At 33.4% G+C, this 21,732-nt stretch overlaps 2 protein-coding genes across 13 annotated transcripts in view; one reads left to right on the top strand and one right to left on the bottom strand.

The window, feature by feature from the left end:
- Positions 1–21,732, bottom strand: part of LOC140449647 (guanylate kinase) — a 202,127-nt gene that overhangs the window by 111,911 nt on the left and 68,484 nt on the right. The gene's annotated exons all lie outside the window — the stretch shown is intronic.
- Positions 1–21,732, top strand: part of hppy (MAP4K3-like protein hppy) — an 86,981-nt gene that overhangs the window by 3,161 nt on the left and 62,088 nt on the right. For all 12 annotated transcript variants that reach the window (XM_072542896.1, XM_072542901.1, XM_072542898.1 and 9 more), the window contains exons 3-8: positions 1,962–2,117; positions 5,471–5,703; positions 6,678–6,859; positions 15,726–15,807; positions 19,542–19,649; positions 21,321–21,447. In XM_072542896.1, the coding sequence (XP_072398997.1) occupies positions 1,962–2,117; positions 5,471–5,703; positions 6,678–6,859; positions 15,726–15,807; positions 19,542–19,649; positions 21,321–21,447 (888 nt within the window). The remainder of the gene's footprint in view (positions 1–1,961; positions 2,118–5,470; positions 5,704–6,677; positions 6,860–15,725; positions 15,808–19,541; positions 19,650–21,320; positions 21,448–21,732) is intronic.

The following is a 21,732-nucleotide window of genomic DNA, read 5'->3' as shown; positions in this document are numbered from 1 at the left end:
CTCATGTGTTTTTTTAGGTCTATTACATTTATAATTGCGATATGATTTGTTTCTCTTTTTAATTGCATGTTCACATTCTTGATTCCACCGTGTATGTTTTGGTTTTTTTGTTTAAGGGGATTCTTTTTTTAGCTTTAAGCTTTAGCTTAGCAATAATTTTTGTTTGGAACTCCCATCAAATTTCTGCTTGTGACACATCCCTTTTTGATTCTTCAATCTTTTTCACATCAAATTTGGTATTACAGGTGTTTTCTTATTGAACTGTCTTCTTGTTGTGAATGTCAGGTAGTAGCGCTTCTTGCTGGTGCTTTGTTAAGTAATGGTCAGCATCCATGTTTGTCTCTGAGGTGATGTACCGGAGGTTCATGAAGGATCGCCAGCTTTTTTGCTTTTTGGGATTTTTCGTCTTGGATGTTGACATGATTTTAGGTTGTTTTGTCTGCATAGGTCAATTAATCTAATGCCATTTTTGTTGGTACATTTATGGACAGGGTCTTACAACTGTTTTGACATATGTTCTTTCTTTGATAATTGGTGTGTTAAAATCATCTCTCATTTTTTGATGAGAGATAGAACCAGTCCCCAATGCCTACGGAAACAGGACCACCTATACTAGTGGCAGAAATAAGAGCAGCCATAATATCACTAAAAGAAGGGAGAACTCCAGGACCACTATTATTCTAAAGATGCAGAGATATGACTTGCTATATCTACACCTGCTTTGTGGACTACCAAAAAGCATCTGACACAGTTCAACGCCGAAAAATGATGGATGTTCTAACAAAAGTCCAAATAAATTATAAAGATTATAAGTATTCTTTCACCTATATTATTCAACCTATATTCAGGGGAAATATTTAGTGAACCTTGGAAAATTGCGAACATACAATGGGATCACTCACAAGAAGGTAAAATGTAGAATAGAGAAGGCTAGGAGTGCATTCAACGACATGGACAAACTCTTTAAAAACCACAACCTTAATCTGGAGATAAAAGTACGGCTCCTACGATGTTATATCTTCTCGATATTATACTACGGAGTTGAATCCTATACACTCACTGAAGCGATGGAGAAAAAACTTAAAGCCTTCGAGATGTGGCTATACAGAAGAATCCTAAGGATATCATGAACGGACAAGATAACCAACGAGACTGTACTACGAAGAATGGGGAAAGAAAGAGAAGTGATGTATACGATTAGAAGGAGAAAGTTAGAATATCTCGGACACATAATGAGAAACGGCACTAAATACAGATCACTGAAAATAATCCTTCAAGAAAAGTATTCGGAAAGCGAGGAGTTGGGAGAAGAAGAATATGGTTAAAAAACCTGAGGAAATGGTTCTCCACAACAGCAACTAATCTATTTAAAGCATCAGTTAATAAAATAATTATAGCCAGAATGATCGCCATTATTCGAAACGAATCGGCACCAAAATAAGAAGACACTGATATGGCTGAAATTTGAATAATTTATATGTGTTCGGATTTCTATATCACTTAGTATATTTTAGAAAAAGCATCAATAGATAAACTTAAGCGACATATATATTGAAATAGGGATAATGTAGATAGATATAATATCACTTAAAGTATTCACTCTGGCCTTCAAAGGAATATTTAAGAAGGTTAATTGGATCTAAAGGCGGATTGAGACGACTCTTGTTTTTCGTCTTTTAGTGAAGTAAAAGTATTGATCTTATTTATTATAATCTGTGTCCGCCATTCGTTTGGAATTCTATAATGATTGAAAACTGTCTGGAGTAATATTGTCATATCCTTGCACTAAAATTTCTGCTCTGTATTTCAGTAATCCATTTGGAATTTCGTGCTTTTCTGGACTTTTTCTGTTCTTTAACTACAATAGTGAAGATCTTATTGATACTCACGAATGCACATATTTACCATGATTTTTATAATAATAAATATTAAATAATAATTACAATTTTTTAATTTATTAGGTGATGATTTCGGAATCATACAGCAAGAGATTCTTATGATGAGAGACTGTCTACATCCCAATATTATAGCGTATTATGGTAGTTATTTGCGCAGGGATAAACTATGGATTTGTATGGAATATTGTGGAGGTGGTTCTCTACAGGATATATACCACAGTAAGTATAGATTAAATATGTTTTTCCAGATTAGAAGGTAAATTGATACATTGAAAATATTGATTATGTATATGAATAATTGTTATATTACGTTTTATAAATAGAACACTCAAAATTATATGTTCTGAATTTTTAGAAAAGTTATTAATTAAATCGTCACAGCTTTTACATTTATCCAATTTATTTATTCTGTGTATTTGTGGGATAGTGTAATATGTAGAAGGGGAGAATTATTTATCTTACATGAATCATTAAGAAATATGCCCTTGTTAATTTATTGGTTTCCATTGGCCTTTAAGTTAGCTTGACGGTTTTCTAGTGAATTTGTAAAATTTTATAGGTATTGAATCAATATTTATTTTACATACTGAGACGATTTTATTAATATATAATTTATTGTCTTTATTATTTAATTTATACAGTCTGGGTAATAATCTATCGTCAGTATGGACCTTACGTGAGATGGAGTGAGAAACACCTGTTTAAAAAGGTAGAGGTATATTAGGTCCGCCCTTTATATCGTCGAAAATGCATTAGTGGAAATAATAAATTCAACAGAAGAGGGGAAGTTCAACGTTGTCAAACTTATTGGTTTTATTTGACCTGTTGTCTTTTTAGCATTTGAACAACGTTCAAGATAATCAAATTTGGGCGAATTGATTTAAATGGCAGCTTACTGTTTTTTATTGGGGATATGCCACAATTTCATTTTAGAATAACTTTAATTAAACATTTTGATTTCCACTTCGAAAATCGTTTTATATAAATAAAATTTATTAATGTTCGTATTTTAAGTGCGATGTCCGAATTGGAAATCTAAACATCAAAATACGTTTATTTTAAAGTCACATTGTGCCTTATTTCCAATAAAAATAATAAACTGCATTATGACGCCACAATAAAAAAGCTTCATACAAAATTATTTGGCAACGTCGGGTCGTCAAAGTAACGACACTTTAATTTTAATACTGTCCGTAACGAGCAGAACTAGTTTGGTATGCCATTCGTATTGCATGGATTCGTGGGTTGGTCTTTCATAAAGCATAATAAATAAAGACAGTATTAGGTAAAGCAATAGAAAGGAGTAGTTGTATTATATTAAATTTAAACTGGACGAAAAATTACGTCTTTTAATATAAAATAAGATATTATTTGGTATTTTCCAAATAATATCTTTGAAACCATATTTTTGTTTAGATTGTTTCGAGGTAGTAGGTGTGAAAATAAAAATTAGTTCTATAAAAATGAAACAAAAAAAGATACAATTAGTATAAAAGTATAAAATTTGTTCTATAAAAATGAAATCAAATTAAAAAATTTTTCCAAACAATTAGAAATTCTAAACCAAATAAAATTCTTAGGTAATTAAATGTTCAAATAGACCACCAAATTGTAACGAACAGTAACCAAATCTATTATACAACGCATTTCTCATGGCGTTGAGTTCATCTGCCGATATGTTTTGGCTAAGTTGAATTATCTTTTCCTTCAGTTCCTCCAAGTTGGTAGCTCGCTCGAACTCGGTACAATTTCGTTTTTAGCATCCCCCAAAAATAAAAATCTAGAGAAGCTAAGCCGGGTGACCGAGGGGATCATTTTATTGTACAGTATGTACTAATGACACGTTCAGCAAAAATTAACGCTAAATAGTCTCTAACGGCTTTTGCATTATGTGCAGGACAGCCGTCTTGTTGAAACCAAAGTTCGTTGAAGTTAATTTGAAGACGTTGAAATGCAGGAATAATTTGATTTTGCAGTAATTGGAGATATTTGACTGCGTTTAAATTGCCTTCAATGAAAAAAGGGTCAATAATATGGTCTCCCAAAATTCCAGTCCAAACATGCAACTTTTGTAGATACTGCGTACGCACAGACACACTCGAATGCTTATTCTCCTGAGACCAATAACGTACAACGGATGGATTATGTTTATTGTGAATTGTGAAGGAGGACTCATCTGTAAACAAAATATTTTTCAAAAAATTATTATTTGCCTCGCATCTCTCACATCATAATTTCACAAAATTGCATCCGTTTAAATTGATCATGAGGAAATATTTCTTGAGTTGTCTGCACTTTATGACAATGGTAGTTGTTTTTTTTTTTTTCAAAATATTCCTCACTCTTTTTGCATTCAAATCGCGGTTACCTCCAAAAAGAAATACATAGCATAGCGTTCGGCCTGTCTCGTACGCAGTTTACCATTGAAGAGAACGGACGAATGGCGATGTTGCCAAAATTATCTTGTTTTATTGGAAATTAGGTTACAATTTCGTCAAATAAAAATGCGAATCTTTAAATTTCTCATGGATTTAAGAAATGTTGTACCAATATTTTTGTCAATTAGTGTTTTATTTTTAATATCATCATCCAGTTTTTAATGGCAATGTAACCGCGCCACTGATCTCCAATTTTTTGAATCAATTCAATGTTTTAATTCAAATATGTAATAAGGCAACCCTGCCGCTGTTTCTTACGTATAAGCTGGATCGGAAATAATCGTCTACCGTTCACTAATGGGCGTGCATGAGGAATGTGGAGGGGAGACCAAGGGGAAATATGATTGTTATCTTTGTCTACACGCTGAAAATATGATTTTATCTGTGTTAGATATCCGTGTTAGAAATCTGTGTTAGATATCCTGTTAAATTCTACTATACCGACCATAAATTATATTATTTATTTACAACTTGCTTGATACAATATTTATTTTAGACTAAAGTTAACAATTAAATTTCGTGTCCTATATACATATCCAATCGTTCTGGAACTTCATCGAAGCCGGCTCTGAATCCCCGTAGAGGTTTCGATCTATTACGCGGCGTCATTGCTTTATTCGAAGGGGCTTGTGCTCGTACCGTTAGTAAACACCGGTTTCTCGAACTCTAGTCAGGGGCGGCATTACTGTCCCTGTAGCTGTAAATATAAATTCCTGTAGCTGGCTGTATATATGTAAAAACCTTATCGGGCTACATCACAGAACGTTTTCGGAATTAATATTCCATCTTCAGTGCTATCCTAAAAAGTATAACCACTTTAATTAAATCAAACGTGAAGTTTAAAATTTATTAACCTTGGTCAAAATTTTAAATTTCATATTTGATTCAATTAAACTGATTATACTTTTTAGGATAGCACTGAAAGGAATTTTTAAATATATTTTTTTTTAATTTTAGATAATTTATGTCTTTAAATTATGTTTAAAAAGAAATTTGTTACAATCGTTATTCTAGTGAAGCTGATAATAAAGTACCTAGGTGAATAGATAGTGTTTTCTATTAATGAATTATCAGTTTTTTTTTCGTTTTAAAGAAAGTTTTGGATGAAATTAACTAAATGCTGCCTATTTTTAGTAACTGGTCCTTTAGCTGAAAATCAAATAGCGTACATGTGCAGGGAAACGTTACTAGGTTTACAATATCTTCACAACATGGGTAAAATGCATCGAGACATAAAGGGTGCCAACATCCTTCTGACTGAATGTGGTGATGTCAAATTGGCCGATTTTGGAGTATCCGCTCAAATTACTGCTACAATAAATAAGAGAAAATCGTTTATAGGCACACCCTATTGGATGGCCCCAGAGGTGAGTTTTCTTCATTATGTTTTAATTTAAATATGATTAATCTGTGATTATTAGATGTTTGAGCATTATGTTTTATATTTTTCAAGAATGTTTTCCATGGATATTATATATTATTAGGTGTTCTAAAGATAAGAGGATGGCGGATAGATGTTCGGGAATAGAAGAATTCGAAAAAGAGCGTGGCATGTTCAGTGTGTATAAAAAAGTTTGGGAACGTGTCGATTATATAACGAGAAAATCATTAATATTCTAGTGGATAATGCGGGAGAAACACTTTGGCAAAACCAAGAACGAAACTGGACCAACAGCTAACATTCCAACAGAACTCTTAAAGAGTTACATGAATTTTCAAATGGACAAACAAAAGTTGATACCATTAACGACAAAACTGCACCATTTGAATCATGTAAAACGTGGAGATATATAGAACAACAATATCTAACAATTTCCACCATCGAGTTAACATTCATTCTCCGTACCGGAGATCACACTCGAAGAAAAAGATGCTGTAACGAGAATTTAACTCAGGGCTAGATATATTTACACTTTTGTTTAGTTCTTGTTCAATTACTTTATTTAATTTTACAAAAAACAACCTAAAATATAAAACCAAAAGCTCGCTCTCTACTCGCATAAACACACAAGTAACTTCTAGTAATGTTTCGACCGTCGGTGGCTAATCGAAGATTTGAGAGTCTATACACATGTTCTAGTTTGCGTACATGTTCGGCGTTATAATATTAAGTAACGAATGTTACAGAACATTAAAGGATTAATGGAAATAGTCGAAACAAAGTGGGAACACTATTATCAGATAATTTCGGTGGGGTAAATTGCAGATTATCTTGAAAATGATGACTTACTTAAACCATATGGTATTCTTGACCTTTATGCAATACTTACTAGGGATTATAGTGAAGTATCTGTGTAAGAATCTTAAGTGAAATATTTGAATAGACCTTATCTTATTATAGGTAGCTGCTGTGGAGAGAAAAGGGGGTTATAACCAGCTCTGTGATATTTGGGCAATTGGAATTACAGCTATAGAATTAGCCGAATTACAGCCTCCGATGTTTGACCTTCATCCTATGAGAGCGCTGTTTTTGATGTCAAAGAGCGGATTCAAACCACCTACACTTAAGGATAAAGAGAAATGGTGAGTACTATTATCACGTATTTATGAGAGTGAAATTTAAGTTAAGTACTAAGATATACTTAAATATTTATTAAAGAAAATGTATTACTGTTTTTCGAAATGCACTGTTTGTGGGACTGGTTTAACTAGTTTTCTCGCAATATTTTAAGTTTAACAACCATAAAGACATAAGTTCAACCTTGTACCAGCCAAATGTTTTTCGCGACACTGGATAATAATAAGTTTTTTGGTCTTACTTGTTCATTCCCAGGTCCTATATTTTTTTGTGGCACCCAACGTGGGGCCAATGTTTACCAATAAAACTTCAACTAACGTTGGGAGCAAATTATTTAAAGCTTCGTCTAGGTCAGTCTCTCAGTAGCTTCGTCTTATCTTAAATGAAAATCTGCAAAATGAGTTTGGCAGGGACAAATAAAAGAGGATAATAACTTATCATATTTATTATACATAAACGAACCTAATATTAAGAGAAAAGAAGCAAATCCTGCGTAAAGCCGTACTAAATTTGAAAGCCGTATGCTTGTTTTCATGTAGTCGGATGGTTTTAGGCTTCTTGCAGTTAAAATATCACTTGTTGCTGTAGTTTTAGTTGGACGTAGATAGTTGTTTGGATGCTGAATATGTTTCAGATAGGTGTGGAGTTCTTCTTAGTAGGGACCATGTTGTTGCTCAATTTTTATTCTCTCTAGTACCGCATGGTTCGGGAAGTCTCGTCCAGAAAAAAGGTGAACAAGAAAAATTTTATAAGGATAAGAAAACTAAAACGAGAAACCTTGTGTTAGCGACGGCATAAATTTGAAACATTTCCGTGTATGTTCTACCAAAATTACATCTATAATAAATTATCAAAAAGACAGTGAATATTGGTGAAATATTAAATATAAAGAAATGAACTTAATTGACAACTTAGATTTAATGATATAAATTAATTTTGGGACTAATACATGGATAGATTAAAGTAAGTTTATTGAAGTTTCAATTTCCACTTCGGAAATCGTTCTAAAATACAAACATTTGTAATTATTCTACTTTAACCTTTAATTGTGGCTTATTCCCATTTAAATAGTAATTACTTTAAAATGCCTCAAGAAAATAGCTATAGAACAATATTAGATGAAACATGTTACAAAGGGGATTCCCACTTCTATATCCTATATAACAAAACATAAGCAAAGAGGAACTAAAGGCTATAAGAACTTTAAAAAATGACAACTCCTTAATCATCCTACCAGCAGACAAGGGGAATGCAACTGTGATAATGGATAAAATTCAATATGAAAACAAAATTAAAGATCTAATAATAAACGGACCTTATACAAAATTAACAAAGGATCCAACAAAGCCTTTGGAAAACAGAATATATAGAACTTTATTCAGGTTTAAAGATTATTTAATAAGTTATCAGAGAAGATTATGCAAGGAAGAATATAGGGTAGAAGGAGTAGCGGAAGAAGACGCAACTCCTGGTTAAACAATTTGAGAGCTTGGTTTAACTGCATTTCTACTGACCTCTTTAGAGCAGCGGTATGGAAAGTGTGAATTGCCATGATGGTTGCTAACCTTCTTAGAAGAGATGGCACATGAAGAAGAAGAAGAAGAAGAGAAGATTAATTACACCTCATTACAGTTAGACCCCTCATTTTTATGGAGTACCGAAAGTTCATAAAACGAACATACCACTTAGACCCATTTTTAGTACCATGAATTCTCCTTGTAGTGAACTATCAAAATTTTGATTTAATATTATATAATGTGCAAATAAAATTGACACATTTATAAAAAATACACATTTTTTAAATAAATTGTCAAATATTGAATTTAATTCAAATAATACTTTGGTAAGTTTTGATATGAATAGTTTATTTAGGAATGTGCCATTAGATAAGACTTTAAATATAGTCAAGACAAAATTAGAGAGTGATGATACATTGGCAACTAGAACAAGACTAAACTTATCAGCTATAATGGAGTTATTAACATTATGTACTGATAATACATACTTTCAACTAAATAATGAATTCTATAAACACAATTTTGGTCTAGCAATGGGCTCTAGTTTATCTGCATTATTACCCGATATATTTATGGAAGATTTTGAAACAAATATTATTTCTAAACAAAATTTAAAACCCACAGTATGGTGGAGATATGTAGACGATGTATTCTCAATATGGCCTCATGGATCAGAGTTGTTGGACACATTCCTAAATGATATAAACGATAAAGAAGAGACAATAACATTCACCATGGAAAAGGAATATAATAACACACCACCTTTCCTGGATGTTTTAATCTCTAAGAACGACACTGGATATGAGACTCAGGTGTATAGAAAACCAACACACACCAACAGATATTTAAATTTCAGATCAAATCACAATATTAATATTAAAAAGGAAACCATTAAATCCTTATACGATAGAGCCAAAATCACTTGTTCTAACGAAAATTCGTTCTTGGAGGAAAAACATTTGTTAACATCTGTTTTATTAAACAATGATTATCCTTTATCGTTTATAAAAAAAGGAATTCTCAACAATCGATCGAATAGAACAGAACTTAGAAAGAGATCCTACAGCATATACAAGGAATAATACGAGGAAAATAACAATACCATACATAAAAGGATTATCAGAAAAACTTAAAAGGATAGGAAATAAATTCAACATTTCAACAACATTCAAAACAACAAACACATTGAGATCTATTTTGTCTAAAACCAAACCAAACAATGAACAAGAAAGGACAAAGAATTGTATTTAGAAAGTACCTTGTGAATGCGATCAGTTTTATTTAGGTGTAACATCAAATCCATTAAATGTTAGAATAAGTGAACATCAATCTTATATTAAAAATAGAGAATTTGATATATCTCAAATATGTAAACACGCATGGAATAATGAACATATGGTTCAATGAAATGATTCAAATATAGTCCTAAAAGAAACAGATGGTAAAAAGAGAAAAATCAAAGAAGCGGCTCTAATTATGCTAAATGAGACCAATTGTGTCGCAAATTCCTCGGCAGAATGTAGTAGGATCTGGTTACTCATAATAAAAGAGGAGGTTATTAAAAGGAAAATACCAGTATTAGTAAGTCAGTAAGATATAGAGGATACATCATTTATGTTTTTTAAATAACAAACATATAAAATCAGAATTTGGTGTTTATTGAAAGTAAACTAATTGCACGACCAAATGCTTACCATGTCGGGATAGTATTCTGAGGTTTTTTTTCTGGTTTTTCCCTCATAATTTACTGTGAAATCACTAACAGGAGATTTTTACTGTAATCCTGGCATGTGTTTGTCTTTTTAAAGACGAATTACATGTTATGATCTTTTCTGACGGATATTCTCAAGTTAAAGGTGATTTCATGTAATCGAATGAACTATCTTATAAGTAAAGTCGTCCCAGGAACGCAACTATTGGCTATATCATTTTAAAGTCGTCTACTAAAAAAATTGTTTAATTTACTAATGTTTGTATTTTGAGAACGATTTCCGAAGGGGAAATTGAAACGTCAATAAACTTACTTTAACCTTTAATTGTGGCTTATTCCCATTTAAATAGTAATTACTTTAAAATGTCAAAAGAAAATAGCTTCAGAACAATATTATGAAATAAATGGTGATTCCATATAAGTTTGGTTGTGTGTATATATCTATGGCGTAGACACGGGGTCTAAATCCGGGAAATAGAACTGAAATAAGTAAATTTAAAATGAAGAGTAAAGATTAGACAGAATGTTTAGTTGATAGAAGAGTTGAGCTCCAACTATTTTTTAGAAAAAAAAAGGTAAAACAACAGAAAGTTAAGAAACAAATAAAATTAATAGAAATTGGAATAAAATAATGGGGAGAACACTGGGATTTGTGGAGAGAAAACAGGAAAATTCATATATTCATATAGTAATACAATTTTTGGTTTTAATTTATTTGAATCGGTTTATTACATTTTAATACTGCCACATACCACACTTGCTTAATTTTTACCTATTTTAATCGCATCTTAAATCGAGTGTCGACAAGGTTGAAGTTACAATGTACACACACTGTAGCGATATATATGCAGTTTTATTTACATTTTTCTTAAGAGCCCATGCTGATTTTTTTTCGTGAAGTTTACTAATACGATTCAAAAACTTTATTTAATAATTTCATACTGGCATAATAACTTTTATTACTTTATGCCAGCATATAATATTACTTTCAGAACAATAATTATATACTCTGGTAATCAAACCTCTAATTACTTATTTTCATGTTAGTCTTTGAATATATTCAACGAATTAAAGAAGAACAATGGTCGCTCTTATTTCAGCCTAATACACTTACTACTGATTCATTTATATCGTCCATTGTTCGAGAGCATTAAACTTTTAGAAAAGATTTATTATAAAATTACTCAACTATTAGTAAGTTAGCAATAAAGTGTGTGTAGGCAGGCGTATCTCTCCCAATTACCTACTGCACGGGCTCTATTAAACCACAATAAAAATCGGTTTAATGAGATCAAGGTCTTATTGATAATTATTTGTAAATAAACGCAATTTTTAAGTTAATTATAAATTATAATTTCGATAAAAATTCGATTAGATAAATGCTTGATTTGATATTTTGTTTTTGTAGTCAATATTCAATCAGATATTACTACATTTTATAAAGTATAGTAAATATATTTTTTTTGATATTTCAAATACTAAACAGGATATGGGATACGAACCTGAAGTGCATAAAATGTAATACTATGAATAGAATTTATATTTCTATTCAAAACATGTCAATCACTCTTAAAATGTTCTATTATCATATTATTATGTGCAAACGTTTGTTCCAATGAAAACATTAGCTTAAGGTACTATTACCGTCGAGAATACTAAAAAATGATACATTTTCAACAATTTTTTTTGTATCGTATATTACGGCAACACAATATTAATTTTTTTATGGTTGTATAAATTACTTGTTAATAAAAATTCTTGACAACGTTATCGTTTCATTCTTGATGTAAATCTACCACGTTGCCAAAAAATTAAGTTCAAGAAATTATTCCTTCTGGGAATAATTTCTTGTAACACTTCTAATGTATAATATGGCAATGAAACTGTTTATATATACCGAGTGGCATTAAAAGTGTTAAACCCAGAAGGAATAATTTCTTGAACTTAATTTTTTGGCAACAGAATTACTATATTTAAAACTGCTATGATAACAATATCAATGTTTTCTTTTCTACTTTTTGTAAAAATAAAGTTTTATATTTTTGTGAAGAGACCGATTCGTACGTGAAAACCGGTTCGTATAGAAATTTTTAGTTATTATTCCTCAGTCTAATTGTATTCAGTGTAAGAAAACGCCTCGAATTCCAAGACACCAAAATTACTACCATGTTAGCGATTTTGACAGGGGTAGAATTATTGCGTATAGAGATATGGGTTTGTCGTATCGCGAAATTGGCCGTCGTGTTAATTGTACGGCAATGACGGTTATGGGTGTCTGTTGCGTGGGGTAGAGGAACACGAAGACCAACAACTGATCAACCGAGGCGTACCACAGAGCGTCAAGATAGGCGCTTTAGATTACTGGCTCTGCGAGACCGTTTTGCTACTACGCGTCAAATTGCTGACCAATGGTTTGGAGTAGTATGTAGACCTCTTAGTATACGTACACTATACCGTCGCATTCGAGCCTTTGGACTGATTTCATTCCGCCCACGACTAGTTCTTCCTTTGATTTTGGACCACTGTCATAATCTTTTGAATTGGTGCATAGAACGGCAGCATTGGGTGGCAGAATGACGTAATGTAGCATTCAGCGATGAATCACGATTCTGTTGGAATCCATGATGGTCGTAGGATGGTAAGATGCCGCCGTGTAGAGCGATCAGGTATGGGGTTTGCTGGGTAAGAGGCATATACACAGGACAGTTGGAGTAATGGTTTGGAGGGCTATTGCCTATGGTAGCCGATCACCACTTGTGTTTATTCGGGGCAACATGATAGCTGCGCGTTGTGTTGATGACATCTTACAAACCGTTTTACCGCCTTATCTCGACGGTCGTCTAGACGTCGTTTTTCAGCAAGACAATGCGCGTCCCCATATTGCTCGTCAAACAATGGAATTTCTCCAAGAAGCTGGCGTTAATGTTTTGCCCTGGCCGCCCCGTGCTCCGGATTTAAATCATATCGAACATGTATGGAATATGGGGAAGACTCTGGCAATACATGAAGTTCAAGTTGCTTGGAACGATTTGCCACAAGCAGACATCGATCATCTCATTTTGTCAATGCCTAGACGTATACAGGAGTGTATTCAGCTACGGAGTCGCCAAACACATTATTAATTTTTTTTTGATTACTTGTTAATAAAAATTCTTGACAACGTTATCGTTTCATTCTTGATGTAAATCTACCATGTTGGGTGTAACACTTCTAATGTATCTATGTATATTATTATACTTAAAAATTACAATATATTTTTTTATTGTTTCTGTATTTTAAAGGTAGCGCCAAAAATTTTTCGTCGAAAATTTACTGCTCTATGGCAGACCGTTAATCTCTGGAATGAAATGTGAAACATAGAATTCGAGAAGAGTTTTAAAAAATAAGTGCCCTTACGTCAAAGTTTACCACAAAAATTGAAAATTCTTTAAAAACGGAGAATGTGAAACATAAAATTCCAGAGTGGTTTTAAAAAAGAAGTAATTGAAAATTGAAAATTCTTAAAAAAAAACAAAATGGCTGACATCTGAAATTATAATTTTTTTTTTGAAAATTGACTTTTTTTCTATTTGTTTCAGTCAAGGTTTATTAAAATCGACCAACAATATTTATCCATTAGTAAGTGTCAAATTTATTAAGAAAATGTCACTGATGCGATAGTTTATTCAATTTCTTTAATTGAATTATTTATTTGTGCTTAACTATTTTTAGGATAATTCTTTTTCATTTTTCGGTGCGCATAGGCCACAATAAAAAATTTCAAAGGTTTTTAACTGCATTGCAAGAACTTATAAATAAAATGCAGTGGCTACACTTACCGTAATGTATATTACCTATGTCCAGTTGGAAGATTTACGTACTGTATAAGTTATTGTAACATTAATTATAATATATTTTATGTCGCTAGTAACCCCTGTGGCAAACAATAAAAAAAGGAAACACTAGAGAGAGACAAGATAGGAAATGAGGAAGTGACAGAAAACTTTAAGATTTTTATTGCATATTTTTTGAAACAACTCAAATCAAACAAAACAAATTAAAAGATGGACTACTCCTTCTCACTGTTGCATAGAGCAGAGAAGGCAGCCGAACGTGTGCTGAAAACATGGAAATGAGGATGTTTTAGTGGGTAGGCGTTCTCACGATCGATTCCCTCTTCTTCACGGGTGTTTGGATCGGGCGAGCGGACTTCATCTCACACACCAGGGAAGAGAGCAATACCACAGTTTCTTGGGATGCTGCTGCTTTCTAGTGTCTACTCTGACGGTGTTATGAACATTTCCTTCTAAAAAAAGTTGGGTTATGTGATATGTATTTTAAATTTCTTGTGTGAGATTGAGTAACTAACCAAAAGAAGGAAGGTTATTCCAAGCTCTGCTTAGTTACGTTTTTTTTTTCGATGGTTCGTTACAATTATTCTGGTATGAATATAAGTGGAAATATAGTGGAAAAGAGAGTATGAAGTAAAATATTGAACGTTAAAAGTCCGTTAACGATTTTAACGGTACTAGTAGAATTTCCAGGCTCGACTCCTTCGTTGTCTCACTCGTAAGGATCTAATAATACCGTTAAAGGCGTGTATGGAACTAATGATTTTTTTTTTCCGGTTTTTTATAGCGTTCTCCGCCTTCCGGTTCCCAGTTTCCAGCTACGTCGGTCATTCCATTCGCCAGGGTGAAGGTTTCTTTCCGACATTGCCTTCTGAATGCCGCCCAGCCAGGATTGTTTTGGCCTTCCTCTCTTCCTTCTTTCCCCTGGCGTCCATTTTAAAATTTGGTTTGGCAGCCTGTCGTCGTCCATTCTTTTCACATGACCATACCAGATCAGTTGTCTCCTTTGAATTTCGTCAATGATGGTTGACTTGACTCCCATTATATTTCTGATATGGTCATTTTGTATTTTATCAAGCCTTGATTTTCTAGCTGATCTTCTCCAGTAGTCCATTTCCAATGCAAGTAGGCGTCGCTCAAGGGATTTAGTAAGTTGCCATGTTTCGCATCCAGAGAGCACTATACTTTTAAAGATGGAGTTAAAGAGGAGATGCTTTCTTTGATTTGATAGTTCTTTTGACCATAGCATCGGGTTTAGGCATCCTATCACCCTTTTTCCTTTCACGATTCTTTGCTCTATCTCTTTTTCGGTGCGCCCACTCTTGTTGATTGTTGTTCCCAAATATATATTATATTCCTCACAGTTCTTGATTGTTTCATGTTCGTTGACCATTAGATCTTCTACTTCATTCTCGATGCATAAGTATTGCGTTTTGTTTCTATTTACAGAAAGGCCCCATTCTTCATATGTTTTAAACAACCGTCTCGTCATGAATTCTAAATCTTCCTTGTCTGCTGCCACTACTACTTGGTCGTCCGCAAAATGTAGAGTGTATAATGTTGTATCGTGGTCAAGTTGGATCCCCATTCCTGAACATGATCTTCTCCAGTGTTTTAGTGCTTCATTTAAATAGATCTTAAATAGTATTGGAGAGAGGCAGCATCCTTGTCGTAAGCCTTTTGTTACTGGAAATTCTTCTGATAAGGTGTTGTTTAGTTTGATTTTTGATGTTAATTACTATTTTATTTATTTACCATTTATCATTATGTTTCTTGGCTATATATTAATTATTATTATTTTATTGTTTTACAGGAGCCCTACTTTCCACAACTTCGTAAAGATAGCACTAACTAAGAATCCAAAGAAGAGACCTACTGCGGAGAAATTGCTGCAGGTAATTTTTTAATGCAAGTTATATTTAAATTCTTTAATTATCTACGGAAACTGGAAGTACTAAGGTTCCGTATAATATGTTTTTTTTTTCTTGTTAGACTGTGACTTTTAAGGAGTTTGGTAACCTTATTAACACTCAGCGTTGAACCAGCCGTTGCTTTTCTGCAACTCTTCGCTTCCGGAGATCTGATTTGCTGCATACTTCATAATTTCTTTATATTAGCATCTATGATGATTACTAAATCAATGATCTGCTGCTGAAAATTGAAAAAATAAGTAAGGGGAGGTAAATAATAATAGTAAGGGAATCTTTTATTGAAGTTTTAATATGTACGAGATATGTGAAGACTGAGATATGATATTCTAGAAAGAAAATAACATAAATGCAACATGATCATAAACATACAAGGAATGGCTTTTATCATCAATGTTTGTGCTGCTGGCAGTTGATTTTGTCCAAACCAGTGGACAAAAGTCAGGGAATTTGCGCCAAAGGAAGCAAATACATCAAAATATCGAATGGAAAGTTTATAGACATCTTTTCCAGTCGATACTTATATTATATAGCATATATGTTTGGGATTTTTTCAACTAATTATCCAAGGACCAAACAATTAATGTAAAGTGTTGACCAGGTGGATGATAACCAAATGCTTATCTTGACCAGGTAAATGTTCGAATTATAAAGGCCAACATTTTGCTAATTTGTGTCAACAGAGGTTTACACTTGCTTTCACGTTTTGGCAAGGGTAAAATTGAGATATTTGGTGTATGAATTTTTTGGAATTGCCTCTTTATTTGCCAGAATTGACCATCCCCTACCATCATCTATTCACAAAACTTAGGAAATTTTTGAATGGGAAAGATTTTGAGTCAAACGAAGTAGGTTCGAATGATTGGATAGTTTGAAGACCTCCGTGGGAATTTTTACATTTTTTTCTTTCTCAACACTTTTTTCAGAATGCTTAATTTTTAACACCATCCAACAAACTTTTGTTAGAAATGTTGACAGAATTGTTAGAAATCAAATTGACTTCATTTTGCTCAATAACACCTTTAAGAAGCACATACAATCTACGAAAACATACCCTGGAGCTGATATACATAGCGATCACAATCCAGTTATAATGGATTTTAGATTAAAAAGATTTCTCAAAGTCAAAAAGAAAACGACAAGAAAAATAGACATCTCACAACTGAAGAACCCTGAACAGAAAAAAGAAATAAGTATCAAGCTTGAGGAAGAAATAAAAACGATCGAAAACTTGGTACAGACAGACATTGAAGTAACATGGACTGCTCTAAAAACAAAAATAACAAAGATACAAGAAGAAGACATCGGGTTCATAAAACACAACAAAAAACAAGAATGGATAACGCAAGAGATCATGGACCTCATGGACGTAAGACGAAAACATAAAACAAGCCCAATAGAATACAAGCGAATCAACAAAATCATTAGAAAAAAGTGCAGGGAGGCGAAAGAAAACTGGATGTCAACAAAATGCCTAGAAATCGAACAACTTCAGGAAAAATACTACACCTTTAATATTCATAAAAAAGTAAAAGAAATGACAGGTAGACACAAAAAGAGACAAGCAACAATATTAAAAAATGATAATAACGAAATAATTATTGGTACAGAAGACAAACTAGAGAATTGGAAGAATACATACAAACTCTTTTTGACGACGATAGACCTTGTTCTCCACCATCCACAGATAATCGAATAAATGAAAAAGGCCCAGAAATAACCAAAGAAGAAGTGATTCATGCAGTAAAATCTCAGAAAGATGGAAAAGCCACTGGTCTAGACAATATCAATGTCGAAATACTTAAACTAATTGCAGATAACGAAAGTAAAAGCCTAGATTTAATAACAGCACTATTCAATAAGATATATGACACAGGTAAAATACCAACAGACTGGCTAAAATCAACATTCGTAGCATTACCAAAAAAATCGAATTCCTCACAATGCGATGATTATCGAATATTAAGCTTGATGTCTCATGTCCTTAAAACTTTTCTCAGAATTATCCATACACGAATTTACAAGAAGTGCGAGTTCCAGATGAGTGACACTCAATTCGGATTTCGAAACGGATTGGGAACACGAGAGGCTCTTTTTGCTTTAAATGTGTTAACGCAACGATGCAGAGACATGAATGTAGATGTATATGCATGTTTTATTGACTATCGAAAAGCATTTGACTGCGTTAACCATCAAAAGATGATCGAAATTCTGAGAACAACTGGAGTTGACGAACAAGACTTGCGAATTATCTCAGAACTATACTGGCACCAAACGGCAACAATTGAAATAGAGCACACAACATCCGAAGACATACAAATCCGACGAGGAGTGAGACAGGGTTGCGTCTTATCACCGTTACTCTTTAATTTGTATTCGGAGTCTATATTCAGAGAAGCATTAGACGAGGTCCAAGGCGGAATTCAGATTAACGGAATCAGCATAGGCAACATCAGATATGCTGATGATACCGTCTTAAGAGCAAGCAACGCACAAGAACTACAAAATATAATAAATGCGGTAGTTCACCACAGCGAAATGTTCGGTTTACATCTAAACGTTTCCAAAACTAAAACTTTAGTATTTTCAAAGACACCAATAAACGTACAGGTGTATGCCAAGGGTCAAATAATAGAACAGGTAAATTCCATAAAATATTTGGGAACAAATATCAATAGTCAGTGTAATCCAAAAAAAGAAATCCTATCAAGAATCGAACAAGCAAGGAAAACATTCATGAGCATTAAAACATTTTTTACAAGATCAGACCTTAGTCTACAGCTTAGAATCCGAATGATCAGATGTTACGTTTTTTCTGTCTTACTGTATGGCTGTGAAAGTTGGACAATGGACTCTGAAATAGAAAAAAGAATAGAGGCCTTTGAGATGTATATATACAGACGAATGTTGAGGATTCCATGGGTACAAAGAGTTACTAATCTTGAGGTACTTCGTCGCATGTGTAAACAAAAAGAATTACTAAGAATAATCAAAGAGAGGAAAATGCAATACTTGGGTCATGTGCACGGTCTTGGCGAAAGATATGAATTACTTCAAGTTATACTGGAATGAAAAGTACAGGGCAAAAGATCAGTAAGAAGACGCCAGAACTCGTGGCTGAAAGACCTGAGGAGATGGTTCGACCGCTCATCCGCAGAGATCTTTCGCGCAGCAGTTTCCAAAACTACAATTGCCATTTGGATCGCCAACCTTCGAAAGGAGACGGCGCAATGAGAAGAAGAAGAACAAACTTTTAGTATTGACTTTATATGTAAAGATTAACCAAAACATTTACCAGAGTATAGGGAAATGACAATTGGTCGAATGAATCGCACATCCTGCTTGCTTTTAAACCATCACTATTTGACTATGTAATTACCAGAAGGGATTTAACTTATGAAGTAATTTATAAGTATACTCACTCAAAATCCAATAACGATTGTTAAGCTTGTTTAAAAAGCATCGCCTTTTTTTATCAACAGATGTAAAGGGCAAGACTACCCGATTTCATTGTTGGATAGTATTCGAGGTTAAACAGTTGCCATAATTATTTTACTACTATCGAAAAAGATAATTCCTTCTCCATAGATAGCGAATTTCTTTGGTAGCTCTCAGCGGCTTTTGGTGTTTAGGACTTTATTAAGTATTATTTTTCTGTAAAACTGTCCCATATAAGGACTCATATAAAATTCCTGTTTCAGCATGCGTTTTTCCAAGGAGACATGCACAGAAGACTGGCTTTAGAATTATTGCAAAAAGTTAACAATCCTTCACATATGTTTGCTGACCTCGAACCTGACGAAGATGGGGTAAGTAGTTTTAAAATATTAAAAGATCTTTTTCATGTATTATATGACCTATCAACTGTGGCCTATGACCTATATTTCCTGCGACTTAAATTACCACCTAGTTTCATCACATTTTGTACGGCTTTTCTAGTAAACTAGCGCGGTCTATAACTTCGAGTGTTATTTTACCAATCTACTCTATTCTGTAGATATAGTCTCATATAAGTAACGACATGGTTATCTCTTTCATTTAAACCGTCTCGTCTGCACTTTATAATACTTATATTACAAAACTAGTATCAAGTGAGGTGGCTTCTTATCCAATCATGCTCCTTGCCTACTAAATTTACTTACTATTCTCCTCCATGTATCCCTGTTTTTGATCTTTCTTCTCAACCAGCAATGCCCTCTTTTCTGAGATCTTCCTGTACGCTATCAAACCATCTTTGTCTGGGTGGTCCTTTCCTTCTTTTCGTAATTTGGTCCCGTTTTAGGATCATCTTTGGCATCATCTTTCTTTCCGTTCTCATCACGTGCCCCATCCATTTTACTCTATGTGACTTTCCGAAGCGACTTTATGATGCTTGGTTCGTTATACAGTTCCTTTAAGCTCCCTGTTTGTACGTCGAACCTAAACTTCCACCGTGTTTTTGCATTCATATATAGCTCTGAGCATTTTCCTTTCCTGTCTTTCCAATTTCTCCATATTTGCTTTTTTTATTGTCCATACATCACTACGATTCTACAGTTACTACTCTTCTATATCTACTACAGTTGTCATTAGATAATATGAAAGTAAACTATCCCTCGTCTTTTTGCTCTGTATTTCCAAGTATCATGTACTCTGACTTTTCCTGGTTTATTTCTAGGTCAAAATATTTTGCCTCCTTTTCTAATCTTTTTGAAAAATTTATTTAGTTTTTTCTTATTTTCTTTAGAATAGTAAGATCATCGGCGAGGGCCAGACATTGATGTTCATTACTGAAAGTGGACCCGGTCTAATTTTAACTCGGCTATTTCTGATTATTGTTTCTAATACCAAATTAATAAGTACCGTGGATAACGGATCTCATTGTCTAAGACCTCCGTTCACTTCAAACTCATACGATGAGAATCCTCCTAATACTGCATGATTTTGTGGTTATTTAGAGTCATTCTTACTAACCTAACCAGTTTAGCGGGTGTGCCCAAGGAGCTCAGTGCTTCATACATTTTATTCTTTCTTATCCTATCATATGCGTGTTCAAAATCTATGAACCACGCATGAAGGATTATCTTATATTCACAGCAGGTAGTCAGCATTTCTTTTAGTGTAAAAATCTGATCTGTCACTGACATCTAGTTTATCTTCAGCAAATCTGTTGATTATCTGTCTTAGCATCTTGGCCAATACCTTGTAACAAGTATCCAACAAAACAACACCTCTGTAATTTTCACATGTCAATCCATACCTCCTTATGGGGCATAATAAAGCTTTGGTCCAATCTTTGGGCATATTTTCCTCTTCTCATATCCTCTTGATAATGGTATACATCTTTTTTTGTAGTTCTTCCCCTCGATTCTTTACCATTTCCGCAGCTATTTCGTTTTCTCCCGGTATTTTGTTATTTTTGAGCCCATTGATTATACTTTTAATTTCAAATTGTTGTGCATGTTTTCCCATAATTTTAACTCGTATATATTTGTTAAAAGGCTGTGCCGAATGTTCCGCAAAGAATTGCATCACGACTGACTTCAAGACCAAAACCCCAGAACGCTGTTCTTTCTAACTCAGATGTAGATCGCATCGATGAAGCTAATAACACACTACAGAGATCAGGTAAGTGTATAGCGTTATATCTTAAATTACATCTTTCGTATAAATATAAATGGTCTTAAAAGTTTCGTAATAGAAATAGGTTTACAGAAATTAAAAAATGCCCGCCGTTTTCTTTGTTGATTTTAATTTTTGATTAAAAGTGGATGATTGTCTTGTAAGGAGGCCTTCTTTTACTATTCCCGTTGGAATTTTTTGTTTAAGATGTACCAATCCTGAGAATTAATGTCCGCCATCGTACACTTTTTTTTGAGATGTTAACTTAGGCGCCCTCTAGAAAACGGAATA

The sequence above is a fragment of the Diabrotica undecimpunctata genome, chromosome 9 (genome assembly GCF_040954645.1).
Source record: "Diabrotica undecimpunctata isolate CICGRU chromosome 9, icDiaUnde3, whole genome shotgun sequence".
In the NCBI taxonomy this organism is placed as follows: domain Eukaryota; kingdom Metazoa; phylum Arthropoda; class Insecta; order Coleoptera; family Chrysomelidae; genus Diabrotica; species Diabrotica undecimpunctata.
This window is presented reverse-complemented; position numbering and strand designations above follow the sequence as displayed.